This window comes from Silurus aristotelis (assembly GCF_946808225.1).
Source record: "Silurus aristotelis genome assembly, chromosome: 5".
Taxonomy (NCBI): domain Eukaryota; kingdom Metazoa; phylum Chordata; class Actinopteri; order Siluriformes; family Siluridae; genus Silurus; species Silurus aristotelis.
In genome coordinates, this window is record NC_139578.1 from 3,611,269 (window position 1) to 3,629,339 (window position 18,071).

Here is an 18,071-nt window from a genome sequence, read left to right on the forward strand (position 1 = left end):
TATATACCAGACTCATGCTGGGCTGTGGGATATGTAGTCTTGAGTTACAGCCAACACAATCGCATAGAACCACCGTTGTGAAATTAGCCCTGCTATTTAAAGAAGCTTTTAATTCAGGATTTTCTTCTGGGAATTCAGCCGAGCCTGTTATCTGCCATCAAGACCGGACCCAGAAGATCACATAAGGTTAAGCAGCTTCCTCAAGAATACAGAGGGCAAGGCTTAATTATACTGGAATATGAACTTGTAACCTTCCATTTAGCAGCTCAATGCAATAATCACTCAGCTATTTCCACAGAATTACAGTAGTGGAATGGTGAGGGTTACCGCAATGCTGCTCAAAGGTTTTGGCAGTGGTAGCTCAACAGCAAAAGGTTGTGAGATCAAATCTTAGGGCTGCTAAGGTGCCCCTGCTGGGTCCTTAAAAGGGGTTCCTAACTTTAAACTGTTTTTTAAGATAAATGCAAGTGTTTAAGATTAGGGAGTCTGCCGAGCAAGTCTGCTTTGAATTACTTCAACTGGTAATAAGTAGTTGCTTTATTCTGGTCAGAGGCAACAGTGGGCACAAGGTGGGAATACTCCCCACCTTGGACACTAGTGCAGCAAATGTGGCCATACACACAAACACCTATAGATATATTATAGGAATAGACAGTAATTCCAGTTCACAATCAGATCCAGGTATAGTAAAACTGCGGGGTGTCAACTCTACGTGAGTTTGGCATCTGGGGCTATATAGTATTAAGGGCTACATTAACTTATTTAGAGATATAGATGACCCACCTCCCAACACAGGCACAGGCAGTAATCCGAGCCTTGGCTCAAACCCAGGAATTGTAAAACTGTGAGGTGTCAACTCTGCCCAAGCCCATGCATCTGAGGCCATATGGTGTTTATTGGCTGCATTATGGTATTTGACAGAAGCCCTATCTAGCCAGGTTTAAGCATCCCTTTTTTTTTTTGCTGATGCACAAGCAACGAAAGCTGTTGCCACCATCCTGATGCCACTATACTCGATTTTCAGTTAGTAAAGTAAAATTTTTCAGGGAATCAGGCAGCCTTGTGGAACACAAGGCATCTGTTACAGAGACTATGGGATGTGCAATGATTTTAGAGCTGTTTAGGTCTGATCAGTCAGTGTGTTAAGTAATGTGCAATGGGAAAAGGCAACACCTGTTTCTCTGCCGAATAACTGACTTCCACAGACTCCTCTCCTGCTCCCTTATTCCCGTATGAATCAAAAAATGAAAGAAGCTTGAAACCGTTCTCGGATCGGTTCACTTTTGCAACATGATGCTTGATAAACACATTTACTTCGCAAACTTTGATTTAACCAACCCTGGTTTCTGTTAAAAAAGAGCTGCTTTTATAAATACTGAATATATATTTTTGCCATGCTACTGTAATAAGTGGCGATTCAGCCAGTTAGCCATTGCTCCAGGGTACGGACCTTTAAAGCTCTTTCTCTGCAGGGTGAAGGGACAGAACAGAGCAGAGCAGAGAAAGGCTCTGATCTGACCTATTTCTTCCTGACTCGGCTTAGCCTTCGGACCCATCTCTCTCACGCCAGGACTGTGTGTATTATTCATGGACGTTATTGCTCTACATTATTACTTCGAGCGCTCTCCTACTTACCGCTATCATACTCGGCTCGCAAACATGAATTATTTATGATCAAAAGGCAATTCGGGCCCGAGAATATGCAAATGTCAGCTATCATAATCAGCTGATGTATGACGGGACACTGGCGATCGTGTGACTCGTGGATCTTTTTTTTTTTTTATGACTCGGGGTGATATATGTGTTGTGTAATGTCTTCAATAGTTAGAAAAAAGGTTCTCGTTTTGTTCTTTTGTAAGACTACACCCAGGCCTCCTTCATATATATATTTTTTTGAGTGGCTATCCAAACATTTTTTAATTGGCACTGCATTTCATTTATTTAAGAAGGAAGCGATCGCTTTCATAATTTATTAGACGTTAGAAATGTTTTCAAGCTGTAAATTCATTTTTAAACGAAGTTATGCATATGTACACACAGATATGTAAGTTTAGTGCTGTCTGGTCCTCTTTTCCTTTCCTCTATATGGATTTCCAATTCTAAAGTTTTTCCTTAAAATCAATTTGCTGTCTCTGACCTTTACTTAATGTCTAAGGATGGCCATGTCACGGTCAATGTAATGCCATGTGCTTTTTTCTGTTACATTTTATTGCCTGATATGGTGATATTTTCCATTTTAAATGACAGCATCGTCTACATCACGGGTGTCCAATCTTTTCCACAATGGGCCGGTGTGAGTGCAGGTTTCATTCTAATCAATCAAGGGCCACACCTAATAGTCATTGAAAATTAAAATCATTAGATTTAAACAAAAGTAAGGTACTGATAGAGCTTAGGTGAGGAGCTCTGGGGTGCAGTCACCACTCTAATTTATGACTAAGGTGTTCAATAGGGTTGAGGTCAGAGGTCTATAGCAGGCCACTCAAGATCTTCCAACACATATATATCCATGGGCTGGCTTTGTGTACAGAGATATTGTTATGCAAGAATAGGTTTGGGTCTCCTAGTTCAAATGAAGGGAAATTTAATTCTGCTGCATCCAAAGACGTCCTGTAAAATTGTGTGCCTCCAAGTTTGTGATAACAGATTTGAAAAGCACCACACATGGTTAAAACTTCAGGTCCGAATACTTTTATCCATGTAGTGTACGGCGCAATAATGCTGGCATGGTGAATGATTTATTTTATCCTTCAGACTAGGTGATCTTGAGAAGCTTGAAACTTGTGACTACAGCAGAAGCTACAGTTGTCCTGTATTCCTTTTGTTTCTTCTACTCCACTGAATAGACATTTTTAACTTTTTTAAATTGTCAAGCTTAGTAGCATCAAGTTTTCCCCTGTCAGCAGTACTGAACTGCATTTGGCTAGTCACTTCCCATTGTTCTATACAAACAATCTTTACATGCCTCTGGGAGGTGGTTGGTTGTACATATGGCTCATTTTGCCCTGCATTTTGTCAGTTATTGTCTCAAATAGATTTTACAATTTGGATTTTATAATCTGGAAATAAAAAATAGCGGTGAATGGTTTAACCAGCTAATCAAGTAAAATTCTTGCTAATTTGCTAACTGCTTGTTTTGGAGTGGCAAGGTTGCATAACCTACAGAATGTACATTGTATCAAGGGTTGGAATCAGCTAGTAACCATGATGTAGGTTTAGGAGGCGAAGTTGGATGACCCCACCAAGTCCGTACCATGTGCTCACATCAATCTAATATTACAATAATTATCTAATCAATTGGATCAGGGGAAAATCAGGGGGAAAGTCAAATTATGCAGGACATGAGATCCCCACGTCTGGGCATATCAACTTGGCAGCCATCAAGCCTCAGCTGAAGTCATTGGTCCAGTGTAATTACTTCCCAACATTTTCCTTTTATGTTTCAGAGGAACGCCAGGATTCGATGATGTCTACACTTGCATTTAAAAGTTCTGAGTTTCAATAGAAGGGTCTAGTTCTGACCTTAACCCTACAAGTTCAAATGTTCCTAGGTTAGAATTGAAACTATTTGTTACAGCTTTTTGATTAAACTAGAACCTTTCTGTCATTTTTAATCGGGGAATTCGTAGCATTGTGGAACATTCTATGCAAGGTGCATTCTTCTTGGTGCTGGACTCTCTTTAGAATTCTTAGACAAATGGAAAGTAGAGATGTTGCATTTTATGATTAAAAGCTTGCCTTGGAATGCATTAGTGGCCAGAAAACTCTAGTATGACCTTGATGGTGAATCCAGTTTTCTGCTTATCTTTTCATTTTGTGTATCTATTGATATGTAGCTCATATATAGTCAGTGTGCCTGACCATTACCCAGATGCGCTTGCTGAATATCCTATTTAAAATCCATGGACATTGTTATACTGTACTCCTAGAACAGCTAGCAGTCTTCCGGTAAGACTTTTCACTAGGACTTAAAGCATGAGTATGGGCTATCAGCCACAAGAGCATCAGTGAGGTTAGGTACCGATGTCAGGTCTAAAGGTGTGACCCACAGTCGACGTTTTGAATTATCCCAAATGTGTTCAGTGGAGTTAAGGTCAGGACTTGAGTGCAGGCAGTTCAAGTTCGTTTACACCATCTTTGGCAAACCATGTCTTTATGGGCCGCAGGATGGGCATACTTACGGTAAAGGGAAATCTTAATACTGCAGCATACAAAGACCTTCTAGACATACAAGGTAGTATCAAAACGTTTTAAAACTAATGATGCTAACTGGTACTATTCTGACCACGTGTGTTACTATGACTGCGTTTTTATCCTAGACAGCAAGTTAAAACAATAGCAAACATGAAATTCTGCGTGAAACTGGCCAAATCTGCCACAGAGACATTTTACATGACATACGTTTGACATACAGCGATGCTGCAATGACTGGTTTGAAATGTTTTGAGTGGCAAAAAAGAGTAGAAAAACTTTAGACAAAAAATCAGAAAGACCTCCAATGAGCTCAACCCCCGAAAAAGTTCAAACCATTCAGCAACTTGCGCATAATGATCATCGGAGTACAATCCACATGATCTCACTTCCACATGCTGACCAGATTTGGCTCCTGCAGACTTTGAGATCCAGCGTGAATCACCTCATATATAGGTTGTATAAAATTGCAAAGAATGTACAAAAAGTCTGTAAAACGTTTCCCTATTCTGGAACAAATATTTCAAGCCTTCTAGCTAGTCTGATCAGATGACTAAATCAAGGTAATCAGATTTGCTACAGGTGGGTTTTTTTTTTATGTTTTGTCTACTGAAACACTTTGTTGGATTTCTATCTAAAGTCTAAAGTGACCTTACGGAATCCCATGGATGGCACGGATGGCAATCATGTGTTATATAGCACACCTAGCAGTGACATACAAAGCAACTAGCACGGTCCCAAAAAAGCACAAAGCATACACGGAAAGAGCGCTGTTGTGTATTATGATTGTTCCCTTTGAATTTCAGCAATAATAGGCCCCCCATGCTCTGGTTTCTTGTAACGTCTACACGCAGAAACTAAATGCTTTTGAATTTCGTCTCCATGGGAGTTGGTAATAAAATGGTATTTAACACAATTGCGCTCTTGTGCTGCCCTTTCCTGTCTCACTCATTCAACCCTGATTAATCTCCTATATTTTACGTGTTAGCTCTTTCCGGGTGATCTTATCCTTATTCTAATGCTCACACTCACATCACATCACACACACAAACACACAACTTTATACCATTTAAAGTTTTCAGAAACTTGATGTTTTTTATATGGTTCAGTTTTTTCCCTATTTCTTTTCGCCAGTAGTATTTGCAGCATTTTTCTCTTTTTATCGCTTTACATTGTGCCCGCAATTTCCTGCTATTTGCCTCTGACTTTTCTCTTCTACCTCATTCAGATTTTCTTCTAATCCGAGTTGCTTTATTATTTTAACCCACACTCTTCTATTTTGTCCCTCTCTCTTTGTCCTTGTCAGCATCTCTTCAACCCTAATTGCTCCTTCGCTCCTGCTGAGTTCAGGCCTTGAGGCTAAATATTTTTCACAGCGAGAGGAAAGGGAAGAAAAACACAAACTATTTTGTTGAGAGTCATCCTTGAATTATCTCTCATGATCTCATGCACAGCAGGTGTCTGCTGTGGCCTCAACACAGTCTGTCTTGCTATCCACTTTCCAACTCTTTCTAATAGCATGCGATTGTTAGAGTGAGCGGGGAAAGCGTGTATTGGGATTAACATTGATAGCACACATACAAACACAAATCAATTAAACAGTCAGTTGAGCCACCACTTAACCCTGCATCATGTGATGTAATTCTCTGGTTAATTAGACAGAAGCAGCACAAATTGATTAGTGTGCAAAATAAACTTGCATTTGTTGATAGATAGATAGATAGATAGATAGATAGATAGATAGATAGATAGATAGATAGATAGATAGATAGATAGATAGATAGATAGATAGATAGTAGGTGGGTGAATGGGTGGTGGTTAATTTAGTAAATCAATGGACAGATGGATAGAAGTTGTGTTGAAAATTAGATGTGGATGGAGAGAGGAAGGGAGGGAGGGAGAGAGGAAGGGAGGGAGGGAGAGAGGGATGGATGGAGGGATGAAGGGAGGGATGGCTGAGTGGTGGATGGTAGGGTGGATAAATGGATTAAAGAAAGAAGAAATAGATGGATGGTTTAATGGATGGATGGATTAATGGATGGATGGATGGACGGATGGATGGATGGATAAAAGAACAGATTAGTGAATAGACCTACTGTGGATCTATTAGTGGGCTAATAAATATAATGATGTTAGCTGTGATGAGTGGTAGTAGATGGATGGATGGATGGATGGATGGATGGATGGATGGATGGATGGATGGATGGATGGATGGATGAGTAAAGAAAGGATGGGTGAATTGATGAACAATGAAACTATTGGTGGGTTAATGAATATAATGATAGTAGATAGATGGGTGGATGGATGGATGGGTGGATGGATGGATGGATGGATGGGTGGGTGGGTAAAATAATAGCTATGGATGGATGGATAGATAGGTAAAAGAACAGGTGTGTGGATAGATGGACAGTGGATCTATTATTGAGTAATAAATATAATGATGGTAGGTGGATGAGTGGTAGATGAGTGGTGGATGGATGGATGGATGAATGGATGGATTGTTTGGTTAGATAAAAGAACAAATGGGCAGATAGATGGACAGCGTATCTATTGGTAGGTTACTAAATATAATGGTGGTCGATATTGGATGACGGGTGGGTGGTGTGGTGGATATAGTCATGAGCTCTGTTGTATCTTGCACACCACAACCATCTTCTTAACAGTTAATATGAGTGAAAACGGGGGTCAAATAAAAGTTGCATCACAGTCTCATAACACCAGAAGAACCATTAGTCCTTAGTTCAACAGATAAATTAAAACCGTCGAGACTGTAGTGCAAATTGCGAAACCAGAATGAAGAGCTTCGTCAGGCTCCCTTCAACTCAGGATTAATCCCATGATCGCTCTCAAACAGCAACATGTATATACATAATAACTATCATGTCCATGACTGAGCTTCTTCTTCTTCTTTCGGCTGCTCTCATTGGGGTCGCCACAGTCGTCTCCAAACTACCCTGTCCCCTACATCTGCCTCCTTCAAACCATCTACCTGCATGTCTTCCTTCACCACATCCATAAACCTCCTCATTGGCCTCCCTTTTTCCTCCGTTCTGGCGGCTTCATTTTCAACATTCTTCTACCGATGTACCCCATGTCCCTCCTCTGCACATGTCCAAACCATCTCAATCGCACCTCCCTCAACCTTGTCCCCAAAACGTCCTACATGCGTGTCCCTCTAATAATTTCTCTCATTTCTAATCCTGTCCATCTCCCAATGCAAATCTCCACATCTTCAACTCCGCCACTTGCAGCTCCGCCTCCCGTCTTTTAGTCAAATGTCCATGACTGAGCTACAGCAAATTATTTACAGTCACAGCAATTATGCAGCATGTTCTATAAATATCATTGGGAGAAATAAAAATGCCACAGAATTCATATTAGATGATTCACTGAGTGTTTCGGTGCACTAATTAGGCTAAAAATACTACATACTACTACTTGAGTTAATTTGAAATGTTTCATAAAATACTTTGTATTATATTAACCTCTTAAAAACACACAAATCTGAAAACAAATTGACTTTTTTTTTATCTAGGGGGTAAGAAAACCACCAGCACTTTCAAGCCCTGTGTCTTAGATCATACAACTTGCCAATAGCACCGAATGTCATTGGGTGTAATTTTCACTAATGAGGTCCAGGGGGAAATACGAGGGGGTAAAATGCTCAGGTATATATTTTGACATTGCTTTTATCTCAGGTCTTGGTTTTAGGTCAATGCAGGGGAAATGAAGCCCACACTCTATAATGGCTGGGTGTCACTGGTGTAGGTGGATGTTGCTCTTGGGATGCTTTGGGACACTTTTTTTTAAAGATTTTGTATTTGTAGTCTAAGGGAGGAACCTGATCGAAACAAGATTGTAGCAGGCCATGGAATTATTGCAATGGTTTTACCTGGAATTGTATTTATTGATAGGAAATAACAAATCTAATAGTGTCATGATTGGTAATATTAAAGTACAAAACTATTGTCCCAGACAGAAATGAATTAGTGGCCCTGGAGCACAGAGGGTTGAGGGCCTTGCTTAAGGGCCCAAGAGTGGCAGCTTGGCAATACTGGAGCTTGAACCCCTGACCTTATTTAGGTAAAAGGACAGATGGTGGATAGATGGACAATAGATCTATTCGTAGGTTAATGAATATAATGATGGTAGTTGGATGGGTGGTTGATGAGTGATGGATGGATGGATGGCTGGCTGGATGGATGGATGGACGGACGGATGGACGGACAGACAGGTAAAAGAAGAAATGGGTGGATATCAGTCAAAAACCGCAACCAGAGAAATCACCACAATTCTTTCATATTGTGATCTTTCATCTTAGACCTCCCAAAATCGTACAATGTAAAGCACGCATTTAAGTTTTAGAAAAAATATCCTATAGCATCCGAAAGGGATTGATATTTGCTCAAAGCATAAAACACAGTAAACAGGTCAACCAGAAACACTTCACAAATCTGAGGAGTTTAGATTTCATGTATGTCTGCACTTATTTCATCATTTATTATAAAGAACTTAATAATAGCAAGCGTCAATTTCAAGTTCAAAAGCATTTGAAAATACTGCAGATTTTAAGGGGTTGGGAGCAAGGATTTTGGGTGCTGCTCAGGTATATTTTTCCACATACCATTATAAGTAAAAGCTCACACTCTACAATGCATGGAATAGTTCAAGACGCATAACTGAGTGTCATTGGTATATATTGGTACAGTATAGTTAAACGATGCTCTTGGGACTCTTGGGACATTTTCTTACCAATTTCTTTTATATTATAGGGTTTGTCCCACCACTTTTTGCGATTACAAATAGTTGTATAGCCATCTGTAGTTGAACAAAGCACAAATGAGATTGTAGACGCTCACAAAGTTTTGGAATTTGTATTTTTTTGTGTTGGCAATTATCGAATTTAATGTACAAGTCTGTCAAAAAAGGAGTCAGATTGTTTTTCATATCATAAAGAATTTGATATTTTCACTTAGAACACTTAGTTAAGCAGTGAACCAGAAAAAAAAAGAAACCGGGAGTTTAACTGCCATGCCTGGGTTCACTTTTTTCGACAGGGCATCCATCATTCATTCTGAGGAACTTTATAAAAAGCGATTGTAAGACACTTGTAAGAATGGGAACTTGTCTCTACCAATAAAGACACCAGTGCAAATGAGGTAGAAAGGGGGGATGCTCAGAATATATATTTTGACAATGTGTTCAAAGCTCATTGGCATTCTTGGAATTCTTGGGACGTTTCCCAACCATGTTTTTTCATATTCCCAATAAATGGGAACATCTGACCTGTTTTTGACCTTTCCAGCTCTCTACAGACTTCTTGTATCCTTCATTTATTTCTGGCAAGGAGAGTAAATGTAGGCGTTAGGGAATTCATGGGCAGGTAGTGTGTGGTTAACGCCTGAACCTCGAAGCAGCTATGATAGTTAATAAATGAAATTCACAACACACACTAAAACAGCACTCAAGAGAAGTTGAAGCAGGCTTAAATTGCTCGATTTTGTGGCAAGCTACCAACTACCACCCAAGAGGGTGAGCTTGAGGGGAAGCAGATGAGGGCAGATATATTATAAAAGTTAATTCATGCTCTTCAATGATAGAGGCTGAAACATGACTTTGGAAATCCAGCGAAACAAACATAGTCAATATTGTCAATAAGCCCCACTCCACAATAACCACTCAGCATGCATCCTCTCACTCTTTTCCACTGTCCACTAATTCCTGATGGTGCTCTGCCTGTATTTCTTGAAACAGTCTGTCCGAAGCCATTAAACTCAGGTGGATATGTGGGAGTATTAGCACTACAGGGATTCCATTAAGCAACTGCAGGAGCAACATGCACAAAAAAACCCCAAAAAAAGTTAAAACGAATGCGCAGGTTTGTTTTTCCAATCAGGAAACGCCGTATGGGTGCCTCGGGCAAACACGCAACATCATGCTCAATTGGTTTCTCAAGGCTAAGCAAATTCTCTAATCAGCTAGCCAATTCAACCGATTCATGATATACTTTTTTTTTTCTCGTCATAACAGCTTCAGTTCCCTGCACTCCTTAAGCTCCAGTCTGTCTCGGGAAAATCAGCACCTCAGAACATTTAGGCATGAGTCATCTAAGATAGGACCCAGAGAAATGATGGCTTCCTGCACTGTGTTTTCCTGCCCGACCCCCCACCTCCCGTGCCCTTGATTGTCTGCCGGAGGTCCAATTTTAATAGTTCATCGCCATGTACACTGTAGTTTTAAAGAGCACTGAATCAGAGTTCTAAATTAATGGACTGATTATAATATTATTTTCCAACCTGCTGGGGTTGGCCTCTGCTGAGACTCAAATTGACAAAGATTGACAGAAAAAAAATGGCTGGATTAATCGGTCTAATGGCATTAACACTGCTCTAAAAGAGATTAATCAGAGCCCTCAATGGGAGATCGGTTACAAAGCAATGAAAGTTGAATATAAATTTGTTATCCCACATAGGCATCGCCGAATGGGGCAACCTTTCAATGCCTTGCTGTGTAATTATTTAATTTTAAGTCATTTATAGTAATTCAGTTATCCAGATGTGTCGGAAATCAGTGGTTCGTTAAAAGTCACCAGGTAATTGTAGTTAATATTTAATCATTAACAAAATTGTCAAGAGGCCTGCTTAGAATAATATACAACATGAAAGGGTTTTTTTCACTTACCCTTCCGATTAGAACAGGCTCAGGCCCGGAATACTCCTCGATAACAAAAAACTGGTTCCAGATCCAACTCCGTCTGCTTCGTGATCGAGACCTATCGCTTTCTTTTTTACTCCAACCTTTACCCACATCTTCCTCCATCTCCTGAAATACGAGGCCATGACCACCATGCAGAGGCCAGGCAAGCGATGGCTCCCAAACTTCCCCCTTGTCCTTTCCTACACCATCTGGATTCGGGCGCAGTTTCAGAATGTGACTGTCTTCAACAAAATCGGAAACTTTCGGTTCCTGGGTGACATTAAATTCTATTCCTAGAGCATACCATTTTTGACCTGACTCCTCTTTGGCAGTTGTCTGAGTTTGTGAGTCGAGAAAGTAGCTCTTATCTGAGACGGCCTCAGAGGGCGCATGTGATGTTCCTTCATGCACAATCCCAGAGTTGTTGGTGCGACTGGTAAAAGAATTGGCCTCTATGTCGGCCATGAGTTCACTTCGGGGTGTTGATGCCAGGAGAGTTAAGTGGTGTTTGCTTTTTGCGCTAGCTATAGACTCGGCCTCTGTCTTTTTCTCTTCATCTTTTACATTTGGATTGAGATCAATAACTGGCCTTCGAAAAATTTGAACTGGACTGACATTTGGATTTGGAATGGTGCTTGACTGGGTCTCGACAGCTAGTCTGGAAGTCTTGTTTTGACTATCCAATTCATATACATTCGGAGTCGCGGAACTGTCTTGTCTCCTTGTTTTCGGTTCCTCCATTTGCCCGTGATTGATATCAATCAAATCTCTCTTCCTACTGTGACTAATCTTATTCTGAAAGGTCAGACCATTCTGGAGTTGGGAATTTACAATCCGCACAAGGTTGTCCTTAGAAATCAGTTTTAATACACCAAAGTTTCCTGTCAGGTTTAATTTATGTGGCGAATCCAATATCATTCCCTTTGGACCTATGGCATTATTAAGAAGCCCAGGGCTTGGCCTCGCTCTAAATCTCGGCAGCATTTTGTATCTGGTTCTGTTGAAGTGCAAACCAGAGTCTATTTTGTTGTCCGTTGGAATTCCTTTATCAACTCGTCCTCGTTTTGGGATTTCACTGTTTTTAGTGTTATTCTTAATCCTTCGATTCTCAAGCAAATCTCTGGTGCTATCAGCTGCTTTAAGTACCCTAGAGTCCATTTTTGTTGCGTCTTCATTTTCCTGCTTAGGCTGTTTAGCATTAAAGTCATGCAGTTCTTCCTGGTTTGAGACGGACAGCGGTTCATTGCTTTGCTTGGCTTTTGCGTGGCCAATGAACTCATCGTCCAGTTTGCCAGCACTAAGTAGTTCCTTAAGCCTAACCAATGGCACTCCGTTCTTGTCCAAACTTGGTTGGTCCCATTGATTGGTCACCCCATACAACTGCGAGTGACCTGGACTCTGGAGTCCTCTCCTTCTAACGACTTTTGGGACTGGCTCTGCCCTTACAAGTCCCTCCCATAGGCAGAGAGACACCAGGAGCAGAAATCTTCGCATGTTGAGTGATCGCTAAATTGTGCTTTATTAATTTAAACCACAGGTAATAAAAGGGTAGGCTTGTTTTCTGGTTGTCTTCATTCTTTCAAGAGCACCTTGATTTCTCCCCTTGTACCTTGTAGCTTGTACACCCGGTCTTTACTCCTCCATTAGCTGTTCTTCACCAGGGCTGGAGGGCAGGTGTCAGTCAGTCAGTTTTTTTCCTTTCCTTCCACAGTATCTCCTTCTTCTGACAACAACAACAAAAAATTCTTCACTCACTTTCCCATGGAGGCTTGATCGCCCTGAGTGGAAAGATAAAGATAATTACGTTAAAACTTTAATCACGTCGCTACGTTAATTAAACGTGGATTGACACAGCGAGGGGAGTCGAACACGGAAGCTGACAGGCCAATTCATTAACTTTGGAACAATCACAGCACACTGAAGTTATCAAACTCGCCGACTTATCTTAATCAGCAATGGCACGCTGTTACTATGGCGCATATATATATATATATATATATATATATATATATATATATATATATATATATATATATATATATATATATATATATGTATATATATATATATATATATGTATATGTGTGTGTGTGTGTGTGTGTATATGTATGTGAGCCTATGCTTCATCTTGCTTACTAATTTCACAGTAACTCACTGGAGATAAGCTTTGGGGGGTTCGGTAAGTCTTGAAAGCGTCATTGTTTCGTCCTGCCCGTTCCGTGTATCTTTTACAGTGTTAATGTTGCAGGGATAATAAATTGTGCATTAATTAGGTATTCCCGGCAGTAACGGCAAGAGCGCTCGAGGCTGTTTTACACGGCTTCAGGTGTATACGGTTTGAAGGTGAAAAGTAGCATGGATGAAATAGGGCTGGATGTTGCCACATTGGATAGATCACAATCAGGAAAGACATTTTCATTAAACTAAAACTCGATAGCTTACATTCATTTATGAAACTATGTACAATATGTATGTCAGAGATATGTGAGATATGCATACATTATACATTGTAGGGTTCATACGAGATGATACACAGTGTATATACAAATATTGTACAGATATATATTATAAACTATATACATACACATGTAGAATGTACAGAGTGGAACAGAATGGTATATGTCTAACGTGTCAGTGAGACCTTATTGTCCAAGTGGTGTAAGTCAGGCGCAAAAAAGGTTGGGGACCGCTGGTGTAGGTGATGGTTGTTTAGAAAAAAACGGCCCTGAAAATGGTGTAAATGGTTTTGTATCTGTTTCTGGATAGCAGGATGTCATGGAAGGAGTAGCTCAGTTGATGCTCATGTTGGACTTCTGATCAGAAGGTCATGACTTTAAATCCCAGCACCACTAAGCTTCCACTGCTGGGTCCTTGAGCAAGACCCTTAACTAAGCAAGGCCTTTAATACTCAGTTGTATGGATGAGATCATTGAAAGTTGCTCTGGATAATGATCCACCAAATGCCGTAAAATGTAAATGTAAAATGTAAACAGGGCAGTTGTGTTCCAGTGGTTAAGGCTCTGGGTTACTGATCATAGGGTCAGGCGATCATAACCGTCAAAGCTTCCACTGTTGGGCCCTTGAGCAAGCCACTTAACCCTATCTACTTCCTGACAAGCTGAGATATGCAAAAACTACTGTATTTCGTTTTGTGCAATGTCAATAAAGCTAAATCCAATTAAAATGAGGTTGAACAATTTGTAAGCATGATGGGAAAATTTCCTGATGACATTGTCTCAAAGCAGCGGTTAGATCTCAGATACATCATAAAGTTGTAAAAAAAAAAAATGTATAAGTTTAGTGCCTTTAAGTTAATGAGCGAGTGAGTAGTGACTGTGCAAAGATAAACTCTGAGATGGCACAAGAAACCTTGAGAGGAACCAGATTCAAAAGGGAACATTTGGGTGGCATCTAATGTCCATTCATTACAGTTCTATTATTGTTGGGTTGTGCAGTGAATGGTGCTTAAATGCAAAACTGTGCATGCAACTTGTGATCCTGAGCGATTGTAGCAGATTTTTGATATTAATTACAGTTTAAATCCATCTTTAAATTTCTTGGACATCTACAGTGGTGAAGGTGTGCAATGACAGGTAGCTGGGTGCCAATGATGTGTTGAGTGGTTTTTACAACCCTTCGCAGGGTTCCTATCTTTTCACACATCATGACGCTGCCATACCACAATTCAGGGCACATTTCAAGCACGGATAAACTTCTCACATCTCAAGAAGTATAGACACTGTTACACCTACCCAACCAGAATTGAAGTATACTGGTGTTAGGACAGATCCAGGAGAGATCTGGATACTGGGGATGTCCATAAGTGACATCGATGCGATTCGCATCTCAAGGCATAGCCAAAGATACAATACATTAAAGATACATATGAAGCAGCTGCCTATGTCATGTGATACAATTCCCCCAATAATCATCAATTTACTTAGGGTGCCTTCTGACTTTTAACACATGGCCCTTTCACAAACAAAAGAAAAAAGATTAAATAAAAGCAGACGTTCTTTTGCTGTTCGGTCTCCGGGAAGATGCAGCTCTACCTCTACCATGTTAATCTACAGTTTAGGTGTCTCTCAAGACACGCCTTGGTCTCTGTAGTGTTGTAATATGTCATATTAATGTGTCAGTGGTGGTGCTGAAAGAAAGAGAAATCAATCTACGTAAAAAAATTGGTCAGAAATACATTTTTAACTTCCGAAATCAAGTATAGCGCATCAACTTTATATTTTTTTACTGATGTAAATATGTTAAAAAAGGATGCAAACTTGTATCCGATGCACATTTTTGAAATCTTCCAAGATTATTTTCTTTTCCTTAATGCCAAATTACTTCTAGTTGATTAAATGTCCTCCAATCTAAGCAGAAAAAAACTAATAAAAGCAGTTCAATTGTCTGTTGCATGTTTTGGTTTGTTTCAAAAAAAGGGTTGGATGGTGCGAAGTCGATGGTGCGACTGTATTAAAGCATTTGAAAAAAAAAACCCAAAAAGAAATGTGGTAAATGTCTATCCTTTTAAACATGCATGTGTTGTTTTATAATCATTCCTTCCACATCGTACTTGTTATGCCATCGACGCGACCTAATAGTTTCATTTTCAAGCTGTCAGTCATACGTAAAAGCCCAGACGTGATAACAGTATTTATCGGTATTGCTGGTGTTTAAAGGCCAGGGTAATATATCAGGTAAAATATTTAAGACATACCATGGTGGCGTCGCCGAAAGGAAATGGCATGGCGTCGGTGGAAATAATTTGCGAGCAAAACAGCCTTATAATGTAATGAAAGCAAATGAAAGGTTTATGAGAGAGAGGGGGGATACGTTCTCGACCAAATGCGCTGCGCTCTGGGGTATGTTTGTACCGTGTTCCACTGGGTGTTGTGTCGTCTGTTGTGCTGTATGACACTCGAGGACTTGCGGTGAGACCCTGTCAAGGCGTCCGCCGAGCCATGACTGAGATCTAAGCTTTCCCTCGAGATCTGCCTTCACCCTTTCTCCTCATCCTCCTCCTCTTCCTTCCCCCCCTACCCCTTATTTCTCGCTCCCTTGCATGTTCAAACACATTTTTCCAACGTTCATTCTCAATCTCACATTTCGAAGACGGAAAAAAAAAAGCCTTTCGCATCATTCCCTTCCTCTTAAATTCGCTTTCTCACCACCTCACCCACTCACCACCTGTCCCTCCGTGTCTCGCCATCATCCATTCTGTCCCCGTCGTTCTCTCTCTGTATTGTTTAAGTATGCAGTCCTAGATCTTGTCTCCCATCTCCCGGCCACGGCTACCTCGTGTCAATCATGCTCCTGCCCTAACCTCTTTCATTCTCTATCTTTGTTTCTCTCTCCCTCCGCATTTCGTCTCGCGCTTCAATCAACCAGCATCTTCTCAGCCGCTCTGGTGACATTGACGGCTTGCCTAGCGCCCGCGTCGAGGCCAGAGCTAAACTCGAAGTCGTGTATTTATTTATTTTTTTCCAAAAGATTAATGCATGGATTTCAGAAAATCAAACAGAACATGTTATTGTGTTTGACCACGAGGAGAGACAAAAAAATATACATCAGGACTGGATTTTCTTTCCGAGGATATGTACTCGGTTGTTTGAATGACATGCAAAAGGGTAAAACGGTCGCCGGGGGCGCAGACGAAGGCGCTTCGGGGCACTTATTAGAGCACGATGACGATTAGTAGTTCAATCCATGCCCATGTTATTGGCAGAATTTGCTGGTTGATGGCTGTTCGGCTGACAAGGACACCTGGTTAACTGGTTGGAGCTGGAACACTGAGCCAGCAGCATATTGATGCTGTCATGGCGACCGAACCGTGCCCAGGTTTGTGTGTGTGAGTGTGTAAGCGAATGAGTGACACTCCTTTCAGCGTATGATTCTCCTGAGGCAGGTAAATAAACGTGCAGGTCTGTAGGTGTGCGCCTGTATGGCAGCATGTGGTTAGGAAAGTACTGCTATTACCGATAGGCTTCTGTTTTTAACTGATATGTAACTCTAGACTGCTTGAGAACATTTTGCCGACTGCCTTCCACAGCTTCCTCTGACGCCCTCCGGACATCTCGAGCATCTCAGTGAACTGATTAATTGGAGCCATAAATATCTTAATTAATTTTTTTTTTCCCCTCTCTTTCCCTGAGCCCCCTGAAAATTTCGAACGATCTCCCGCTTCATTAGTATTGGAGGCCGTATCCTTGCCATCGATCCGGAGTGCAGTGAAGGCTGTCACCAACTTAACGAGACTGCAAATTTTAATTACGGATCGCCGTTTCGCCCGTTCCCGCTGTCCCACTCTCCTCCCGACCCCCTGATGTTCCATTCCAGCATTCCAATAAAAAGACTATTTACATTATACGGACAAAAGTATTGACGTTTTCAGGTTTTTTCCAGGCATATGTGCTTCATCCTCGAACCGTTCTCAAACCCACGCAGTTGTATAGGATATCTCTGGGTGTGGTAGCATGAATTTCTTTCCTTTCAATGAACTAGGAGGTCTAAACTTGTTCGCAAACTTATGACGTTATAACATTATGACCCATGAAGTAAATAACACTGATTATCTCTTCATCATGGCACCTGTTAGTAGGTGGACATATTTATTAGGCAGCAAGCGAACGTTTTATCCTCAAATTTGACGTGTTAGAAGCAGGAAAAATGGGTGTAAGGATTTGAATGAGTCTGAAAAAATTATAACGACTGGGTCAGCCCTGCGGTGGTCAATGCTCCAAGGAAGAAACAGTGGTGAACCGGTGACATGGATGTTGCACGTAGGGAACAAAGGCTGGTCCATGTGGTCCGATCCAACAGACAAGCTCCTGTAGGGTCAGAACTGTTTTGGCAGCAAAAGAGGGATCCAACACAATATTAGACAGGTGGTCATAATGTTATGGCTGATCAGTGTATAAACAGTCTGTAACAATGAGATTACAATCACCATGAACAGTTTTACACTCGAGTCTCCATCAGTGAACGAATGATAAGTTGAAAATTGATAGAACCATAATGAATGGACAGGGTGGGTTCCCATTTTGAGTGTGGTTTCTCTCAAGGTTTCTTCCTCACACCATGTCAGGAATTTGTTTCAATTTCCAATGTCGCCTCTGGTTTACACGTTAGGAACGAACGTATAGGGATTTATATCGAATTTATATTTGTAATGTGTTTATTTCTGTAAA

The 18,071-nt window shown here is 40.8% G+C and overlaps 1 protein-coding gene across 2 annotated transcripts in view; it reads right to left on the reverse strand.

Moving 5' to 3' along the window:
* Positions 1–18,071, reverse strand: part of cdh24b (cadherin 24, type 2b) — a 150,044-nt gene that overhangs the window by 74,967 nt on the left and 57,006 nt on the right. For both annotated transcript variants that reach the window (XM_083541609.1, XM_083541610.1), the window contains exon 2: positions 10,873–12,665. In XM_083541609.1, coding sequence (XP_083397735.1) covers positions 10,873–12,381 — 1,509 coding nt within the window. In that variant the 5' untranslated portion in view covers positions 12,382–12,665. The remainder of the gene's footprint in view (positions 1–10,872; positions 12,666–18,071) is intronic.